Here is a 21,256-nt window from a genome sequence, read left to right on the forward strand (position 1 = left end):
GAACTCTGTCCACATAAAATGAACAATATCAAAATATTGTTATTCATTTTTTTAATGGGTTTCAACACATCTACAAATAAGACTGAGTTTTTCTTTTTGTTGTTGACCTTGGTAGCTAATTAAAAGTATATGCTAAAAGTTAGGGTAAGAGGTGATCTTGCATTTGGCTGTTGAAATGGACCCCTCTGTTCTGTTAGAAATATGAGTCCATTTTACTATATTCTAATTGGTGTGTTCTCATTAAGATGTCAAACACAATGGATTGGACTCAGGCACCTCCTGAGATTTCTACTTGTTTTATTACATAGGAAGAGACGGATACGCATCTAGCTGTCAAGTTATCCCCCAGGTACATAAATATGATTGAGAATGATAGTGCATACCCAACTGTCTTAAACAAGCTCACTGTATTTATATCTGACCTTTAGCTAATGATATAACCTGCTTCTATATGGTCTGTCAAGCTCAGGATTGAGTATTTTTGCTCAGACTTTGCACACCTTCGATTGCTTCATGCTAGCAAGGTCCATCTGTTGCTGTCATTCCCCAGCTCTCAATTTCAGTGTTGCCTGAACTTCAAATCATGCCTCTACACCATCCAGGTGAGTCCGCAAAGTGGATGACAAGGCATAATGGCATAATTGAAGCATTTCTGTTTTAAACTCCAGGTTCATTGTATCAGACAGGTCTGACCCAAACAATAAATAAATAAATAAATAAACAGAAAAACAAACTCCATGTTCATTCTCAGGCTCAAGACCTTCCCCTGTGTCTTCTCTATAGTGGCCGGAAGGATTTGGCGTAGGATCTGCTTTCCTTGTCAGCTGCCACATCCTTTGCTTTCATTTTTCCAAATGCTTTGCTGTCCCTACAAACAAGCACCCAGACTGGGTTGTTAACTTTGTCAGAGTTTTCCAGTTCATTGTGTAAAACCAGAAACCATTAAAAATAATAATGAATGTGCCTTCCGCTCAAGTAGTGATCCTCGGGTTATGGGATCGAGCCCCACATTGGGCTCCCCACTGAGCAGGGAGTCTGCTTCTCCCTCTCCCTCTGACCCTCTCCAGGCTTGTGCACTCGCGTTCTCTCTCTCTCTCTCTCTCTGTCTCTCAAATAAATAGATGAAATATTTTAAAGAATGCCAGTAAGACTTCTGTTTCTCAGCTCTTATTTCTTAAGGGGAGCTCCTCACTAAACCCATCCCCACATTCTGACCCAGGCAAGGCAGATAACAGTTGCCCCTTTGCCTTCCCTGTAGTGGGAATCTTGCATGTTGGAAGAATGATTACCTTGATGTATCTTCTCATTGGAACAAACATGGTCCCCAGCAGAATTTTTTGATAGTAATCACCTTCTGGGACCTGATCTCTTTTTTGTCTTTCCGTTTGACCAATAAAACATCGTTTATGTTGACATAGTTATTTTGATTCTATTAATAATCTGGCAGGAGTCGTGGGGGAAATGGTCTTCAAAAGCGGTTGGACATGTGAAACAAATATACATAAGTGTTTTCCAAACTGCCAGATGCTATGAATTTCAAAATTCTGCTATGAAACTTTAAAGTTCACTTATCTTATGATGGATTGCAGAAAATATCTAACCAAATAAGTCAGCTTCCTCTAGAAAATGCCATAACACACCTTTGGTATCCCTCTTTGCTAACTAAATACCTCAGAGTTAGTTGAAATAGGGTCCTTTAAAGATTGATAAGTGAATGTTTGAAAGGCAGATAGTTTTATCTTGTGAAAGCTCTTCCAGAAAAAACAAAGATGGCACAAGTCACTTTATAATATTAATATCTTGGTATAAAAATTGAATAAGGACAATACAAAGGAAAAAGAGTAAGCTGTCTTAGTTCACTTCTGAACACAGATAAGAAAACATGAAATAAAACAGTAGCCAAGTAAATTCATAATCGGTTAAGAATGATAGGGTGTGAATTGGAAGGGATTATTTTGGGAATGCTATAATGGTTTACTGATCAAAATTCTATCAATGTAGTTCATCATAATAATGGACTAAACAAGAAAAATAAATGATCTCAGTAGATACAGAAAGCATTTAATAAGTTCTGAGGTTAAATACTGATAAAACAGAAGAAAAACTAAGAAAACTGAGAACAAATATGATGTCTTTAACTTGATAAAAGTATTTACATAAAAGGCTCAGCTAGGTAGTGCTTACTGAAAAAATTTTAACATCAACAAAGTAAGGATATCTCTTATCACCACTACTATTCAATATAATACTGAAGGCCCCAGCCAACACAATAAGACAAGGAAAATAATTAGAAATGATAAGAATTGGAAAGGAAGAGATAAGACTGTCATTATTTGGAAATGATAAGATTTTCTACTTAGAAAACCCAACAGAATGAACAAATTAGGACATCTAATAAAAAAGTTAAGTGAATTGCCAGATACAATATAAACTTCAAAGATTAACAGCATTTTTCTGCTAGTCTTAAAATATTGGTTCCCCTAAAAGTTGATAGATAACACCTAAAAAAATAACAATCTTTAAAAAGCAAGCCCACTGATCCTTCGAGTCTAGCATGACCCCAATATTTATTCATAAATTGCAGTTACACAGTTTACATACAAAGTGGTGTATATATCATAAACAAGATTTTCTCGCTTTCAAATCTTGGTTCTATTACTTACTGGTTGTGTGAATTTAAGCAAACTACATAATCACTCTCTGCCTCACTCCTCTTGTCTGTGAAGTGAGAATAGTAATAATAATAGTAATAATAATAACAGTGACACTTACCCACCTCGGATATGGTGAGGATTAAGTAATTTCATGTTTGGAAAGCATTTGTGGTACCTAGCACAAAGTTAATGCTCCTAAAAATTAGCTCTTCTTATTATTATATAACTATTATATTAATACACTAGATACTCTTTGCCTAAACATAAAAATGTTAAAGTAAAATTAAAAAATAAGCATACAGAGAAGTGCTAGTATTTTCCTCTCTTCCCCAGTTGGGTGTTTCCATTTCACACTGGAGTCTAGAGCCTCCATGGAAATGGAAATTCAACAACAGCAACTAAAACTGTAATAGAGAATAACATGCCACTTAAAATACCAACCCAAACAAGGAAACAACTAGGAATCAAACCAAGGAAGAAAACATAGTATCTTTACCTAGAGACTTGTAAAATTCCTAAAAATTGAATAAATGAGACCTTAATAAAAGCAGACAAAACATGGTAAAACTATTAATGGTTTCCTAAGCTTATCTACATATTTAATGTATTTATAGTCAATATTTCGAGCAGAATTTGGGGGAGAACAGGAAACATTGTCTAAATATAACTTGAAAACTTGACCATTCCTACAAAGCTAGTATAATTTTGAGAAGGAAAACTGAAAAGCAGGAACTCACAGGACATTAAGATACAGTAAAATAGAACAGTCATAAAAATAGCATAGAATTGTGCAGGATCAGATGGATCCCTGAACCACAATAGAGGAAACAAACATATTTGTATATTAAGGACAAGTTTCCATATGACAGTGATGGCATCATAGTTAAAAGACTTAAGTGTAAACATAAGTGTTTCAATCACATTTCCCTATGTTATGCTTCATAACGAACCATTCCAAAATTTCACTGGTTTCCAACAATAAACATTGTATTTCTCCTTCGCAAGTTTATGACCAGACAAGAGAATTCACACTCCGTTGAGCAAAGGTAGTCACACAGCTGGTCCTGACAATGGTGTGAGAAGTCTATTCCTCTACAGGAACATGGCAAGGGTAGGGTTAATGACATTTCTTTGAAAAAGTGAGTAATACCTGGCAGCAATAATTAATTGATCATAAGAAAACTATAAATAAAGTTAATAGAAAAAAATGTAGAGAGATGTTTTATGACACTGAGATGACCTTGGATGGGGAGGAGAGTATGAATCATAATGTGAAATACTGATAAATTTGAATTTGTCAAAAATAAAACTTTCGACTCAAAATAGAAAGTTAGCTGACGTATAAAGGACAGGGGAAAGGAAATTAGCATTGTACAAGGGATTATTTTCTGGAGTGTAACAAGAACTCATATAAATCCCTAATTTATAAACTTCAAGAGAGCAGGAATTTTGTTCATTTCCTGCCTTGCTCACCGTGGTAGTGTTCAGTTAAGTCCCTGGCATTATTGAAAGCTCCTTACTGTTCGTTCTGCCTCAAGATTTGCTTCCCATCGATCCCATTCTCCAAAACAGATGTATTAATTGCCTACTGCTTCTATAACAAACTACAAGTTAAGTGGCCTAACACAACACAGATTTATTCTGACTATTCTGAAGTCAAAACTCGAAGAGCAGTCTTTCTGGCCTGATATCAAAGGTCAGCACGGCTGGCTCCTTTTGGAGGCTCTCAGGGAGCCTCTGTCCTGGCCCCTTCCAGCTGCTAGAGGCCCCTGCATTCTTTGGCCCATGGCTCCTCCTTCTATTTCAAAGGCAACAGCCTGGTGCCACCATGTCTCCTTCACTGACTGCTTCTGTGCTCACCTTACCTTTTCTGTTTCTGTCTCTACTGCTTCCCTTTCATCGGCACTTAGGATTACCTTGAGCCCACCTGGGGAATCCACACTATTCACCTCATCCAACAATCCGAGGTCACATCACAGCCCTTTTGCTGTACAAGGAAACATAGTCACAAGTCCCAGGGACTGGTGCGTGAACTTGGGGAGTGGGGCGTGAGGCGGCATAGCATACCAGGGGTTCTCAACGCCAGCACTCTGGACATTTTTGGCTGGATGCTTCTTCGTTGTGGTGACAGGTCTCGTGCATTATAAGCTGTTTTTCAGCATCTCTACCCTCTGCCCATTAGATGCCGATAGCACTCCCTTCCCCCTAGATGTGACCAACGGTCTCCAAACAGGCAAAATTCACCTCTGTTGAGAATCACTGCTTTACACTGTTCTGGTGACCATTAAGTAAAGCTTATGGAATCGTGTTACTCTGTTGCATAGGATTCTTTATTGCTCCCCATTACTCTAAAAATAATATCCATACTTCTTTGCATATCATTTTAGATTTTTCTTTTTTTTTTTTTTTAAACATTTTATTTATTTGACAGAGAGAGATAGACTGTGAGAAAGGAAACACAAGCACAGGGAGTGATAGAGAGAGAAGCAGGCTTCCAGCAGACCAGGCAGCCTGATGAGGGGCTCAATCCCAGGACTCCGGGATCATGACCTGAGCAGAAGGCAGACGCTTAATGACTGAACGACCCAGGCGCCCCAATCTTAGATCTTTCATAACCTTGGTTTGTTGTCTTCTCTGGCCACCATCAGCTCTCACTTCCTGACCTCTTGTCTTCTGGGCATTCTAGCAGTTCCCCTAATATGACGTTCTCTCGCACCTCCTGGCTTCAGAAATTCTTTCTCCCCCACCTGCCTGAAAACCCCCTCCTCTGACTCTGATGCAATTCTCCCTCTTCTTCCTCAAAAGGGAGCTGGGGTGTCTGGAATCCCAGGGCTCCCTTCCACATCTGCTTGTGGAGCTCAGAGCTTACCTGTTAGAGAACTGGCACTCTTTTGCTCTTCTCCCTGCACTAGTCTGTGAGCTGCCTAGATCTCTGACCTTTATTTGTATCCACGGGTTTAGCCCCCTTCCTGCAACACAGGAGGAGCCCATGATGGTTTTTTGAATGAATGAGTCAATGGAGCATTTCATGACTCATCCGTAATACATCCTCTGGATGCGGAGACTGATGAGGAATGTTGCCCCAAGATATTAACAAAAAATAACTCACTGGTCTATTACAAAATAGGAAAGAAATCAATTCTCCTATTTTCTCTCAAGGGGGAAAACCCTCACGAAGGGATTATTTTGCTCCTCTGTGAGTGCTTGATAGCTTTTAGGTATTGACTTCTCCCAAATCAAGTTCATGCTCAGAAACTACTTTTACTTCCTTAATATGCCTAAGTTACAAAACAAACGAGAAAAATCCCTTCTGCGGAGAATTGTCCAAAACAAAGCTAGAATTAAAGCAGCACAGTCCTGGATTCCACAACACTCTGAACAGTCTCCCTATGTCAGACTGGCTTCGTGCATCACCTAGGAGGCCCAGCTTGGTTTTGCGATTTCGACTGTGACTGTGCTGGCAGAAAACTGTTACCTGGCACTTCCAGGCTTTGCAGTGGAACGAAATCCACTGCTCTGTAAAGTCTCAACATTTGTTACCTGCCTCAAACAATAAAACTGTCAAAATGGCTTCTGTTGCTGTGCGTTTTATTATTCTTCTGGTAGTCTACTGTTAAAAGTTTCTCTTAATGGGTAGAAACTGGAGACTCTTTAGTAAATATCACCAAAAACACCTGCACCTCATGTTCACTAATGACTGTTTCCTCTATCCAGAGCTCAGAGTAAGAGGATGTAGAGAGAGGATGGATGTTATCTCTCTACTTGTTAAATATATTCAGGTAATTTATGTAAAACACAGAGATTAAAGAAATTTCCCCCAGTTACATTTTTATCATTCCACCTAAAAAAGCTGCCCACAGACTTTGTAAAGAGAGGGCTGAAAACGAAGTTTCACTAACCAAAGTATGTCAAAACTTAATACACGATGGGAAGGTTTTTTCGTTGACTTTAATTCCTATTTAAGGGTGACTAAAAGGTTGCTTTTCCTCTAAACCAGCATTTCTTAAGCTCATTGCGAAAAATGTCTGGTTGAAGGCCAGTGTACTATAATTGATGTGGCTGAAAATATTTGGCGAAGGCCATGACTTGCCTGGTTGGATCCCAACGCTGTGGCCTTGAACAAATTGCCTAACCTCTCTGTGCCAGTTCCTTCATTTGTAAAATGAAGATAAGAATCGTGTAAACCTCAGAGGATTATTGCAAGGATCAAAAGAGTCTGTATTTGCAGAATGCTTTGAACGCTGCCTGGGATTTAGAAACATTAAATAAGTATCTGGGATCATTGTTAGTGAAAACGGAGGAATTTTGAACTAAGGACTCTTTAAAGTGTTATGAACTCAGCATTATGTAAACAGCTATGCTCACCTACTATGAGCCTCTGTGACCCATCTGTTTTTTGTTTTTTTTTTTTTTTTTTTTTTTTAAGATTTTATTCTTTTTATTTGGCAGAGACGCAGTGAGAGAGGGAACACAGACGGGGAGAGGGAGAAGCCGGCTCCCAATGAGCAAGGATCCCGATGCGGGACTCGGTCCCAGCAACCCACAGATCATGATCTGAGCCAAAGGCAGACACTTAACTGACTGAGCCACCCAGGCATCCCCATCTATTTCTTAGTGAAGAATTAACAAATAAGGGATCCAAACTGCAGAGTGGGTTCCTCTTCAAAGTTTGAACGGAGTTCTGGATTCAGTTTTAGTAGATAAGTCTAGTGAATTTGTGGGCATCTGCTCAAATGTTTCATGGTTGCCCATTGTCCAGGAAGATGGATTTTGCTGTTCCTTCTCCTGGGCTCTCCACACAGCAGTCCCTACGAATCTTTCCAGGGTTATCTACCCGTACGCCCCTGCCTGACAAGTCTTTGATCACTGTGTCTCAAATACATCACATATTTGCCTGTATTCCTCTTTCTTAGAATGCTCTTAATTGACCTTTTTACTTGCCGAGGGCCTTCCTTCTTAAAGGACTAGCTCAGACCTCATCTTGTCTCTGAGCATCTCCCAGACATGTTTCTGAGTGATGTGTCCCTACAGTGAATTCTCTCAGTCTTCAAATCCTTTTTGGTATATAACATGGGCTCTCTTTTCCTCTTGTATCTTTTCATGTCAGCATCCCTACCTACATTGTAATCTTTGGTGTGCAGCCTGACTCAGTGCCTCACACAGAGCAAGCATAAGTATGTTTTTATTAATGCAAATCTTTGGAAGTAAAACTCAGGTTTATGTTTAGCTCCTCTCCATCTCCTTTTGGTGATTTCTTACCCTGTCCAACACGTTTTCCATTAGTGCTTAGGAACTGTATATTAGAGACCTGAGGTCCTGGAGAAAGCTATCTTTTCCAGTGTTTTAGACATCTTTATTTCATCTACACTTACCTGTGCTGCTAGTGAAAAGAATATTGGCCTCAGAGTCAGAAAATTTGGGCTTCATTTCTGTATCTTTGTTGGTGCCTACATGTGATTATGGAAAATAACCAGTGGTTTGAAACACAATTTATTTATTCATGTAGTACAAATATGTATCCTGACCATCATACATAATATTTGTGGTTATTGTGAAGATAAATAGGTAAAAATGAATGTACACAAATGATTGTACATGTGGTTGATCTGATTTCCTCAAGGATACATCGAGATTCTTAGCTTGTTGATCTAATAAAGAAAGTATACTGTAGGGTAACTTAATGTATTACCTATTTTTGTTGATGTTTATTTTAGCAAGGACTTTTTTTTTTTAAAGATTCTATCTATTTATTTGACAGACAGAGATCACAAGTAGGCAGAGAGGCAGGCAGAGAGAGAGAGGAAGGAAGCAGGCTCCCTGCTGAGCAGAGAGCCCGATGTGGGGCTCGATCCCAGGACCCTGGGATCATGACCTGAGCTGAAGGCAGAAGCTTAACCCACCGAGCCACCCGGGCTCCACTAGCAAGGACTTCTGAGAACATAAAATCTCAATTCATAAAAATAACACTAAAAATATAAGAAAAGGTATTTGGGGACACAAAGTTGCAATAATTTCATTCATAAGTTAATAATCATAATTGAATTCAACAAATAGTCACTGAAAGTTTGTTATGTGTAAAAGAGCACCCTGGGTCCTATGGGAAGTCTAAAGATAAACAGGACAGTTCCTCTACTGTTTTCAAGGAATGACTCTAGTGGGAGACCAGTATGCACCCAATTAACTCTAACACGAGGTAGGTTTGGAAAACCAACTTCAGAAAACAGGAGATTAATTTTGACCATACTTGGAAGGTTTTTTAGAGGATATGCATTCAACTAGGATTTTAAGTGAGAAAATTTCAGTAAGCGAGGCTGAAGAGGAAGTAAAAAGAAAAAAAGGTAAGAATAACAGCATGAGCCAAGAAACAAAACACAGAAAAAATTCTAAGAGTATCAAACAGAATGCATCTTAATTCCTTGAATTTGTAGAGCCTTTTACATTTCTCAAAGAGCTTTCACGTATATTCTGGTATTTGGAAATTAGAACAGTCCTGTGGAGGTTAACAGGAAAAATATATTTGATCTTACATATGAAGACAGGGAGTTTTAGAGAAAACAAATGACTTATACAAAGTCATCAGGGAATACACTGTGCTTCAGAAGACTTGTGAAAAGCTAAGGGCAGGAAGGATGGCAGTTAGGAGAAATCTGACACAGTCTGAGAAGAGCACCGAGAGTCTGCCTCTGGGGTAGGCTTGCTTGCAGGGGTGTGAGGTGGCTCTTTTCGAGGCGCCGCAGATGCGTAACTCATGTGATTTTACTTGTAACTGGATGCAAGGAAAAGTAACAGAGAGAAGTATCAACAGACCCAAAGGCGAGTCACATATAAACAAAACCCGGCTTGGCTCTTCAGGATGCATCCATGAAGTCTCAGTATCTGCAGTGTTCCTCCCCAGCTCACTGAGCTCTGTGGGGAACAGCACACCTGATTCTGGCTAAAGATGATATTTGATGCAGACGTGCACACTGCGCAAGCTGAAGAGAAACGAGAAGTCCGTGATGAATTAATGAGGACCATGATGGCTTTAAAATATGGCCACCAATTACCGGATACTCTTCTCTACTAGAGACAAAGCTTCACCCCTCATCTCTGCCCCCTGTAGGCTCCGCTGACTGACTGGATTCTAACAGATGGAAGGGGAGAAGGCCTGGCTGTGTCACCTCAGGGACCAGGTAATAAAGATCATTACAGCTTTCTCCCTGCCTTCTCTTTCAGATCACACCTCCGGGGGGCCTCAGCTGCCCTGTCAGGAGAAGATTCAGAGGATGACACACCAAGACCACCTGTCCACAGCCGTGCCATGGAGCCCCTTAGAAGTGGATCTTCTGGCTAAAATCCAGCCTTTTTGTGACCGCAGCCCTGGCCAACATCTTCATGGCAACTTCTTGAGAAACGCTGCCCCGGAACCACCCAGCCAGTCCACTGCCACGTTCCTGACCCGCAGGAACTCCAAAAGACAAAACGGGATAATTTACTAGGTACCGACAAATAATTAATGCAAAGGTAGAAGCACTAAGGTGTATAGCACTTCCCTCCAGCAAAGGGCAAAGATTATAACTGAATTTAGGATTCTTTCTCGATTATTTAGCAATTTGACCTAGAAAAGTAAACAACCATTCAACAAGGGAGTAAAGTACAAAGAGTCCTGAGTGTGATCCCGCTACCTCCATCACGGATTGCTCCCCACAGAGAGGTATGTAATGCTTCTTAAATGTTTGAGATCAGGTTTAACTACTATTCTTCTGGTCAAACGACAGCACGGTGATAGACTGATCACATCACAGAGTAACATTCTGTTTTAATGTGCTGTATTTTATTTTTCAAAAAAAGGGTAGGTTTTTTATTATTTAAAAATTGTATGGAGTCATTAGCTTCATGTATTTATATGTATGCGTCTGTGTGTAAATTTGAAAAGCTACGCATTGCCTTCATATTTGTATAGAGCCCTGCCTTTTACAAAGCAATTTCAAATAGCATTCATCTGGGGCATCCCATAAAAGAATGGTTGATGAATTCGCGTAGAGCTCACTTAGCTCAGCTGTCTCAAAAAATGAAAGGGTTTTTAATACAGAGACTAAAGTATATGTGGCATATAAAGCCACATTTACGAAAATATGCTAACTCCACAGGAGAAAACATACGTTGCTTGTTCTAAGCGCCCTTTCCTGAGTCCCTCGCTTCCTTACCCACTTCTGAATAGGGCATACAAGAACCAAAGCCTGCCCAGACTGAGACGACTTTGCATTTTAGGGCAGAACAAGAGGACAACATCACAAAATGGACGTGTGCTGAGTAGTTCAAGGACAAGAGCAAAACCTCAAAGCCAAAGGTTAGAGTTTCTGAGGTCCCAATTGCCTGGGCCCTTCGAGTTCAGCCGGGTTCGGTGGGCTCCAGGCACTGTGGGCGGGTTGGGGCGGGGCCAGGCGGACCTCACCGGGAGGGGCTGGGGCGGGGCCAGGCGGGCCCGGGCTGGGCGGGGCTGGGCGGGGCTGGGCGGGGCTCGGGGGCGGGGCGGGGCGTCCGAGGCGGTGCAGGAAGCGCGGGAGATTTGAACTTCCTCTCCGCGCCGATACCCACACAGCGGCTTTCTCCGCGGGGTCTGCAACCAGCGAGCCACAGCCCCGGCCGGGAGATGGTGGAAGGACCCGGCTGTACTCTAAATGGAGAGAAAATTCGGGCGCGCGTGCGCCCGGGCCAGGCGGTGACGGACGTGCGGGGAAGCGCCCTGCAGAGCCTGGGAGGCCAGGTCTCGCCTGGCGCAGCCTCGCTGGCCGTGGTCTCCGCCCAGGTGAGCCCTTCATGTAATGTGCTCTGGGGTCAGCAGGGGACAGACCCCGTTGGGTTTCCAGGGCCCAAAAGGTCATCTCTTTGCTCTGGAACAGGCTCGCTGGGGCATAGCGTTTCCCTACCTTCAGTTTTGTAAGAGGGACGAGTCCGTGCCCACGCGCCTGGGTAGTTAGACGGGACTGGACGGCTGCGCAAAGGCTGCCGGCGAGAGATGCCCGGGCAAGAACTGGTCGAAGGTGTCTTATTACAAATCACTTCGCTTAACTTGCAATGACCCAGCAAAAGATGGTCTCCTCGCATCTATAGGTGCATTTTCTGCTGTTAATATTGTCAGAGCTCCCCATTTCTTTCTTCACATTTCTAAGTGAGCTTTTAGCATGAAGTTTCAGCTTCTCGCCTGCCTGCTATTCTGCATTTGATAAGTGTAGCACAACGAATAATTCCAAAACTGCACACAGAAAATTCAGCACTGACCTTCCCACTCAGCTTAATATTGCCATCTAATGAAGGGGCTATGGAACCCAGCTCTGCTTCCCTTAAGTGAATTTCTTTTTTCTTAAAATATATTGTATCACAGCTTCTGACCACTCAAGGCATTCATTGCAGATGGTGTGATTTGCATTTGTTAAGAATTTAGGACTTGTACTAAAAATACTCTGATTAAGCCATCATGCCTTAAAAGCCCTTTAGATGTGTGGATGATTGTATTTCATGGATGTATGCAATATTGTGCTGTACTTAATTTCCCCTGCAAAACTCGCTCCTAGCCTTTGGTCCAGGAAGAAAAAGCGGCTTGCTATGAAATTAGCATATGCTTACAACTTGAAAGAAATGAGAGTCTGAGAAAGTAATATTTTTCAAACTTGGAAGAGAATTAAGTTTTGCATCTTCTTCCAACTTGTTGTGTTTTCTTTATTTTAACTCTCTATGTCGTTAAGTGCTCTGCACCTATTCTTTTACTGTGGTGTTTCTCAAAATCAGGGCACGGTACCACTGGGCTGGATCTTGAGTGTTCTCTTAGAATATGAATGTTTATTAAAAATCACGTATTCCACAAAATTTTGAATACTCAAGTTGCCTAAGGAGCAAAAACGGACACTTCCCCTGTGGAGCCTGCATTGGAGTTGGGAAGGTACACATACAACCATTGAGAACATAAATTCAAATTGATAAATTCTCTGAAGGCTCTGCTACATGGTTCTGTAAGGACTCAGGGAGGTGAGGAGAGGCTTGGCTGACAATTAAACTGAGGTATGAAGGAGGAAGAAGGAATGAGCAACCCCTGGGGGTGGTTGTTGGCGGGCAGAACGCGTTAGGCAGAGCGTTCGCAAAGGAGGAAAGCTTCGAATGTTCGAGAGACTGAAAGAAAAGCAGTGTGACTGGAAAACAGAGAATGGGCTAGAAGGTAGGTTGTTTGAGGTTGCTGGGCTGGAGCCAGACCGTGGAGGTCTTTGTAGACCTGGTTAGGGACTTTGTATTTATCTTACAAGGAATGGAGGAGAGGGCTCTTTAAAGTGTGGTGAGATCCACGCACACTTTGGAAAGGTCACTCTATCTTGAAAAATAAAAGACTGGGGGAAAGCCAAAGTAGATACTGCACCCTCACTTAGGAGAGGGCTGCAGGAATCCAGGGGGGAGGGCTGGCTGCGGAGGTAAAGAGGGGACCAAGTTGCTATTTCCGAAGCAAAGGCAGCCAAGGCTCAGAAATGGATAGGGCCTGGGGCGCCTGGGCGGGTCAGTGCGTTAAGCCTCTGCCTTCAGCTCAGGTCATGATCCCAGAGTCCTGGGATCGAGCCCCACATCGGGCTCTCTGCTCAGCGGAGTACCTGCTTCCCTCCCTCTCTCTCTGCCTGCCTCTCTGACTACTTGTGATCTCTCTCTGTCAAATAAATAAATAAAATCTTAAAATAAAAAGAAAGAAATGGATAGGGCCTGAATATGTGTATGTATATCATGATTTACATCATTGAACAGTCCTGAGTTTTGTGTCAGGTTTTATGCTAGCTCCTGGGGATGCACAGATGAATGAGATAAACTTTCTCCTGTGAGAATTCAGCTTCATGTTTTAAATAAATACCACCTTGGTATTCAGGCCAAAAGAGCGGGAATGTTTCCTTGAAGTTCGTTGTGGTTATCTCTGGTGGCAAAGCATTAACAGCATTTGAAAAACCTTTACACTTCATGTAGCTGGGAAAAAGATAACCCTATGATTCCACAGATGAGGAATGGGAGGTCCAGAGGGAGTTTAATTAAGTTGTCCAAGATCACAGGACTAGGAAGGAGTAGAACCAGGGGTAAAGAGGGGGGGGTCCCTCTTTTGGAATCCAAAGCCTATTCTCTTAACTATGGCTTTTCTCATTTTTAAAAGATTCAGTGGGGAAGTGGATAATTCAGAAGCAGAAACGCCACATTGCCAAAGAGATAGTAGTGATTATTAACTAGGAAAGTGAGACCTTGGGTTTTTGGTTATATCTACCCACCATTTGTATTTTTGTTCAGTTATCAGTTGCCTTTCACTGAGAATTCTCTTCTAAGGACTTAAAATCCTCTGTTCAGATTGTACAAGAGAGTACAACCTGATAATAGAATGCAAATGCTTCATTAATTCTTGGGCAATTGTTAACATCTCTCGGAAGCAGTACTAAGTAAGCTATACCCCTTAAATAAAAAAGCCTGCCCTTAAAACTGTTCTATTTAATAACTTGACATAGAGGTATTAAAAATTGGAATACGTCTTTAGGCTTGGATCAGGAATCTGATTTTATGGGAACTGGATTTGAAAATCAATATGGAATTGATAGTAATCTCTTTGTGGTTATTGAGAATATAGTAAATATTTTGCCATGGTTTCACTTGCTGGGCTTTTGATCAAATAACAATAATAATGACAATAATAATAATCTTCATAAACAGAAAGGGCCTTTTGCATTTTAGAGGGTTGCTGGATCTATAGTAAATTTAATCAAAATGTGGTAGGTTGTCCCTGATCTCCAACATGGTCATTACTGTAACAGATGATCCCGTGTTTCCCAGGCATTTATGGTAGGGAGTTAAAGCTGTTTAAATGTTTCTGCTGCTGGCTTGAAGTCACTAGTTTCCACAAGGCAGAGTTTAAAAATAAGTTAACAACTGCATTCTTTATTCTTTACATTGCACTGACCATGAAAAACATACAAAGGAGAGTTAAAGAAATAGCGAGTGGGCATTTAAAATAACTCAGGTAACCCTGTACTGAAAAACCAACCAGAAACCCCCTCCCCACCTACGTAGCTGGTGCCTTTAATGAACCTGTTAGTGTATCAGATAGTGTTCCTTACTTTTGGCTTCAGTTTGGAGTTCAGAGAGAACACGCTTTAATGTGGATCTCCTTGTGACAACTGATCCTCGTTTTGAAGAAGCCTGCCCGTCCGAGATCTCCGCATCTGCTAGTCATGCATGCATTATATTCTTTTTCTGAATTTTGATCCACCGTCTTGTCAGCATAAAATTATGCCACTGTGTAAGCACATTGCATAAAACTCTGCTGGAGTTCGTGGAACCTTATGGTAAGAAACAGTATCGGAATATCAATGAACATTTCTGGTTGATGAGCTGCTAAGAGCCAATCCTCCGATTTTAATTGTTGGGTGGATACAATGTTTCGGGGAAGTCCGGTGTGTAATCTGCATATGTTTTCAATCTCCTTTTCACCAAACGAGATATGAAACAGTTTATTTATAAGCATTCCTTTCATTTGAAACATGAGGCTCCCGCTGTTCTATACCTCCTTAAGGTTTGATACATGTATTCAATATAACAATGCTTTCTCATCTTTTTATGTCCTTCACAGTGTCCTGAAGAGAGTAGGTACTTAATAAATGTTTTAAATGGATGGAGAACAGAAGAGTTTTGAATAGCCCAAAATGATAAAGGATTTAAAACTAAATTCAGTCAGGACTGTTTCGTTATGAGTGTGTGTATTTTGTTATGTATGTTATGTGACAGTTCCTACCACCAGAAAATAGTGAAGCCACACAATAAAAGATTTCCTCCTTTCTTCCTCTTGTTCATAGTGGGGAAGAAAGAAATCATTGCTCATTTTAGTGCCATTGTATGAAGGGATGAGCTAATCCACGGAGATTCATTTTCTAGCTAAAGGAAGGTTATGCCTTTCAATACAAAGGGGTTTTATAATTTTATAGGACGTGCAATATGATACTAACCTGGCAGGGGAGATACCGTGATCGAGAACATGCATTATATGATCCCTTACCTTTTTAAACGCAGACTGATAATGGATTCACCTTAGCGACTGTGGGACATTATTATCAGCATTCAGCCTTACATGGAGTCGTGGAACAAAGGATAATGGAGAACGGGTAACAATCTTACAGATGAGGAGACTAAGGAAGGTGATTTTTTTCATGGCCACTGTAGCTTTTGATCCAACAGCAAAGTATTTGGTTTGATATAGAAAAAAGAGCACCTGACCATCTTGATTTTGAATTCTAGCTCTTTTGTTACTTTCTCCCATAGAGGTGATACACTCACATCTTTGCTGATTTGGTCAGGATTAGATTAGAAGATGCATGAAACTCTTAGCTTAGTGTCTAGCAAAGTAAGTGTCCTGGTAATTATTTGCTCTGTTTTCTCCCAGATAGGGCTTTCTTGCCAGACCCATATAATGGAGGAACGCTCTTGTCCTTAATGAAGGGTTTGCGATCATTTGGTGCCCTCAAATTATGTGCAAAGCATTTAGCCTCTGGGTAAATGCTTGAAGGCTCTGCTCTTTAAAAAATTGTACAATATGTTTTGATGTATGAACCTAAAGACCTCTCTTTGGGTGCTTAGAGACCGTTTTAAAATTAGGTTCTTTGATGGTTTAAATTGGTAGGTAAGTGACCTCTGATTAGCAAAGTGTTGTTGTATTAGGGGAGAAAGAGGCATGTGGCAAAAAAGGAGGAGGGGCTATGAAAGTAAATGTGGTATTTTCTTTTCTCTGTGGGGAAAATAGACAGTTGCACTAGAAGTGGAGCATTTATCTATAGAAAAGTCTTGGTCTGTTCTGAAAAGTTCACCCATGGATAGGCAGGATAAATGGTGATCAGCACAATAACTCGTGTGCTGTCTCTGAAGATCTATGTTTTGACAATTTCATATTATTAAGCCACTTGAAAATGGGAAGGTGAACCCTTCTCAATCATACTTAAAATTGTGGCATAGAAGATTTTCATGTCTGTTTCGGGGTGGAGAGGAGGAAATGTTCAAATCACACAATAACAGAATTGTAAGGGTCAGTGTGAGCAAGTCAAGCATATATTGGGCATTTGTGTATCGTTATAACAAAGATAATAGGCTTGTGGAAATTAATTTTTGAATTTGTCTAGGCAGCTGGAGCTCATACAAAGAGGTGATAACCCCAGATTCTACCATAGGACAAGTGAATATCTTGCAAATCTTAGATTTATTTCAAAAGCCTTGGCCAGTTCATACACAGTAGCTCTCAAAATAAGTGGAACAGACCATCATGGGTATACAAAAATTTCCTTCTAAAATGGAATTTTTAAAAAAGACTAAAAATATAAGCAAGTGCTTGAGATGGTCAGTCATAAGTCAAAAATTTTATTATGTCCTAAGTATATTTTCCAAAGCTGATTATTTTAAAAACGATAGTGTGCCGGGAATCAGGTAACTTGAGTCTAGTGCCCAAATGATAGACAACTGAATTAAAAGATCTTCATGTATCATTACCCTCAAAACTCAAGCGAAGCATTAGAATCCGTGTTTTAAAGCAACCATTCAAATGCTGAGTAAACATCTCAAACCGAAACCAGCGCTTGCTAGCACTGGTTGCTGAAAATACATCAGTCCTTTCCTAAATCCCTTCCCCTGAAGAATTCCTAAACAGAATTCCTAAACCTTTTCATAAAGCTTACTTTATGGGATAATCTGGTTAATATGGTATTTTACTCCCATCTAGCTTCTGGTCCTTATGAGAAAGTGGCCCTCGAATATGTAAGCCTCACTCCTTTGCAGGTCATTAGAAAACAAGATACTGGGGGTGCCTGGGTGGCTCTGTTAGTTGAGCATCTGACTCTTGATTTCAGCTCAGATTGTGGTTTTGGGATGATGAGATCGAGCCCCCGTTGGGCTTCCAAGAGTCTGCTTGGGATTCTCTCTCCCTCTGCCCCTCCCCCTGATCGCATGATCTTTCTCTCATACTCTCTCTCAAGTAATAAATCTTAAAGAAAGAAAGAGACTGGGTTGTTAATAATTTTCAGAGGAGATGAAACAGATGGTAGAGTAGAAATTTTTGCCAAGAGATCCTGGGAAAGGTTAAGTAAGGATGGAATGGTAGGTGGGGAGACAGCCTGTATTTTTTTTTTTAATGATTAAATTATAGTTGATACACAGTGTTGCATTAGTTTTAGGTGTACAGCGTGGTGACTGGACACGTATATACATTATGCTGTGAGTGAGCCTATGTTTTAAAGCCACGGGGAGTTTTCGGAGGGGAAGGAGGAGGGATTAATTAACCCCACACACCTTCACTCTGCTCCAGGCATTGTCTGAAGCTCTCAACAGTATTAGTTAAACACCATAGTCGCTGTCCCCATGGAGCTTAGAGGCAGTCAGAGGAGAAACGTAAGTCACAGTCAAACACTCGTTCCGTGTGGAAAGTGCCATGACAGTGGTTGCTGGATCTGGCAGGGGAAAGCCTCAAGATTGCCGGGCCTCCCAGCTGGGGAGCTCCTAATACTAGAGAGAAATGCGATCTATACGTGTGTGCAAGGAAGAGATTATGCTAACATTTCATTTTAATTCCCAAACACCTCATCAAGTATTCAAAAACTAATTCCGAAATGTATTCCAGCCAAGGTCACGCAGCATCTGCAGCTGGACCGGTTTCAGCGGCGCTGAAGTCCTCTGACAGTTGCGGGTCTGTCTGTTTCCTCGGCGGCTTCTGCCGCGCCTGCTGTCCTTCCTGCTCTTCCCTTCTGCCGGCCTCTGTGTCGTCCTGGGCACTGTCGCTGGGCCACAACATGTTCCTTTTCAGTATGTGGAGAGGTGTTCGTTTCATGACCTCTTCAACATGTCTTTTTTTTTTTTCTTTTTTTCTTTTTTTGTCATATCGTGTGTTATTTTCAGTCATGGAGAAGAGGGTAAACCACCAGTAAAATAAGACCTAGAGTACACCTTTAAGGGTTTGGTTTGTGGTTCTCTTTGAGGCCCCCTCAGCCAGAAGGACATAGTTCACTTTTCACTGATGGCTGTGCTAAGAGATCTAATGGTCTCGTGCATTTTAAGTATATCGGCCTTTATATTTTTGGATTCATCCTCCTAAGCACAACAGAATTTATTTACAAGGGCATGTACTCCCTTTTGGTCTTTTAAATATGTGGTCCTGTAACCATAAAGTTTTGGAAGGCCATCCACTGAGACTTTCTTTTGCTAAATAGCCAAACTTCCCATGGTTGGATCTCTTAGACAGTCTAAAAACTCTGATCATTGACAGTAATGTGTCTACAACAGGACAGCCTCTGATGCCTTGAGGAATTAATCCTGGGTATAAAAACTTTTTTTAACCTACCCCTTAGCATTGGTAACAAAGAATGTTTCAGCTGTGCTCTCCATAAGCTGTCTATGGAACCAAATTCCCCACAGTAAAGTTCCAGACAGTCCTGGGGCAGGACCTTATAGACCCCTTTCGTGAATTGTTCAACATTCCCTGGGAGGGAAATCTCAGATAGAAATCAGGATAAGCTAGGTTTGAATTTCTTCTTGATAGACATTAGTTGGAGCTCTGGGGCATCTGACTACCTGGATTTTTTTTTTTTTTAAAGGCAGTGGTTTTTATTAAAACCCATATGTTTTTTTTAACCTGGTTTTTACTGTTTCTTTTGATGGCTCTCTTTTGAACTGTATATTGTAGAGTGGTTCAAAGAATGGGTGGCACAGAAAAGGTGATATGAATTGTGCACTTAAATATTTTTTTAGCCAATTACAATAAAACCCCATGAGCTATTACTGCTGAATTAAATTCGGATGTTTTGATAATGGGACAGCTGGTCTAGTCTAGCCCCTAACGGTGACCACTAGTCCTTATGGAGTGGAAAACCTCCCAGAAAACAATCTGGGTTTTCAGAAGGCAGAGAATAAAGTAAAAAATCAGGGAATGTTATGATCCTAATAAGCCCGATTATGTAGACAAATACAAATAAATACTTCCTGGGCTCCTGGGTGGCTCAGTGGGATAAGCCGCTGCCTTCGGCTCAGGTCATGATCTCAGGGTCCTGGGATCGAGTCCCGCATCGGGCTCTCTGCTCGGCAGGGAGCCTGCTTCCTCCTCTCTCTCTGCCTGCCTCTCTGCCTGCTTGTGATCTCTCTCTGTCAAGTAAATAAATAAAATCTTTTAAAAAAAAAACAAATAAATACTTCCTTATAATAAGATTAAAAACATGCACTGACGAGCATTAAGTCAATGTAAGCAAGGAAGGACAGATACCCAATGTGGTCTTAAACGACGTTTTAAGAGGTTTTAACGACGTTTCCACATAGATGTCTCGGGATGGAAGGACAGACACCATTTATGTCAAGCCATTGGCCTCTACTTGTGAATGAGTATTGGGAATCACGTCAGAATCTGGCAAAAATGAATCTTATTATTAGGCGCTACATGTATCTATAGAGGAGGCAGGGTCCTGGGGTCTTCCTCTTAGCTGATAGTTTGATTCCCATTTTACTGAGAAAACGTATCAACCACAAGAGAATTTGCACAAGCACATCTACCTACGAGCGGCTGTAGCCATATAAGCTGCCTTCTTCCTGATGCTGCAGGGGGACTGTCCATGTTCCTGTCAAGACCAACATAGCCCACGTGTCCTTGAGCTTGTCTCTCGCCTAGTGAAGACATCGCTTCGGCCATCGTCTCCCCTGCGCGACAGTTCTTCTCTCTCCCGGGCTGTCCCGTCTTAAAGCAAACAAACCTTCCTGCCTCTACGTCCCCTCAGCCATCACCGCGTCCCTGTGTTAGCCTGGACAGCATCTCGTGTTCACACCGCCTCAGTGCCTCTGGTGCTCTTCTCTCGTAGCCTCCTAAACCCACTTCAGCCAGGCTCTTGCTTTCTGTCCCTTCTCCAAAAACTCTTGTCATTCAGATCACCTCTGCACGGCTAAATCCAGTGGTCAGGTCTCCGTCTTCATCTGACGTTGAGGTATTAACGGTACCAGACACGAGTTTTCCTCAGAACTTTCCTTCCTTAGCTGGTAGGACCGCGCCCTTGCTGGCTTTTGTTCCTTCCTGGCCGGCTGCCTTCTCCGCTGTGCGTTCTCCTCCTCCTTCCCCTGACGGTTTCCCATTCCTCCCCCCCCCCCCCCCCCCCCGGCAGGCCACGGCGGTGTCCTAGCCCACCCTTCCTAGCCCCTTCTCTTGGTGTTCTGTACTCCCTCTCCGTTGACGTCGTCCAGTCTCGAAGCTTTAGAAGCCATTAGAATGCTGATGACTAGATACCTTGACAGCTGCAGCCTAGACCTCTTTCCTGACTCCAGATCCCATGCCCAACGGCCTGCTCGAGGTCTCGCCTCAACTTACCTGAAAACTAGCCTCACTTTCCTCCCCCTCCAGTTCCACCCAGATCTTCCTCTCCGTTGCCACCGCTACTGTCTTTGCCATAATTCAGGCCCAAACTCTCCCACATGCAGTGTGCGCCGGCACATGCTCTTTGCTCCCCTTCAGAATCCGCCCAGCAATCCGGCCACTTCTCACCGCCTCTGCCGCTCCAGTATTGGCCCCGAGCTCCTTCCTCTCTTGTCTGGATCTTTGCAGTGGTTCTTCT

The 21,256-nt window shown here is 41.9% G+C and overlaps 1 protein-coding gene across 2 annotated transcripts in view; it reads left to right on the forward strand.

Moving 5' to 3' along the window:
- NEIL3 (nei like DNA glycosylase 3) overlaps positions 1-21,256 on the forward strand; it is an 86,323-nt gene that overhangs the window by 28,852 nt on the left and 36,215 nt on the right. For both annotated transcript variants that reach the window (XM_059384231.1, XM_059384233.1), the window contains exons 2-5: positions 9,870-10,132; positions 10,243-10,347; positions 10,905-10,983; positions 11,236-11,442. In XM_059384231.1, coding sequence (XP_059240214.1) covers positions 11,287-11,442 — 156 coding nt within the window. In that variant the 5' untranslated portion in view covers positions 9,870-10,132; positions 10,243-10,347; positions 10,905-10,983; positions 11,236-11,286. The remainder of the gene's footprint in view (positions 1-9,869; positions 10,133-10,242; positions 10,348-10,904; positions 10,984-11,235; positions 11,443-21,256) is intronic.

This window comes from Mustela nigripes, chromosome 18 (assembly GCF_022355385.1).
Source record: "Mustela nigripes isolate SB6536 chromosome 18, MUSNIG.SB6536, whole genome shotgun sequence".
Lineage (NCBI taxonomy): Eukaryota > Metazoa > Chordata > Mammalia > Carnivora > Mustelidae > Mustela > Mustela nigripes.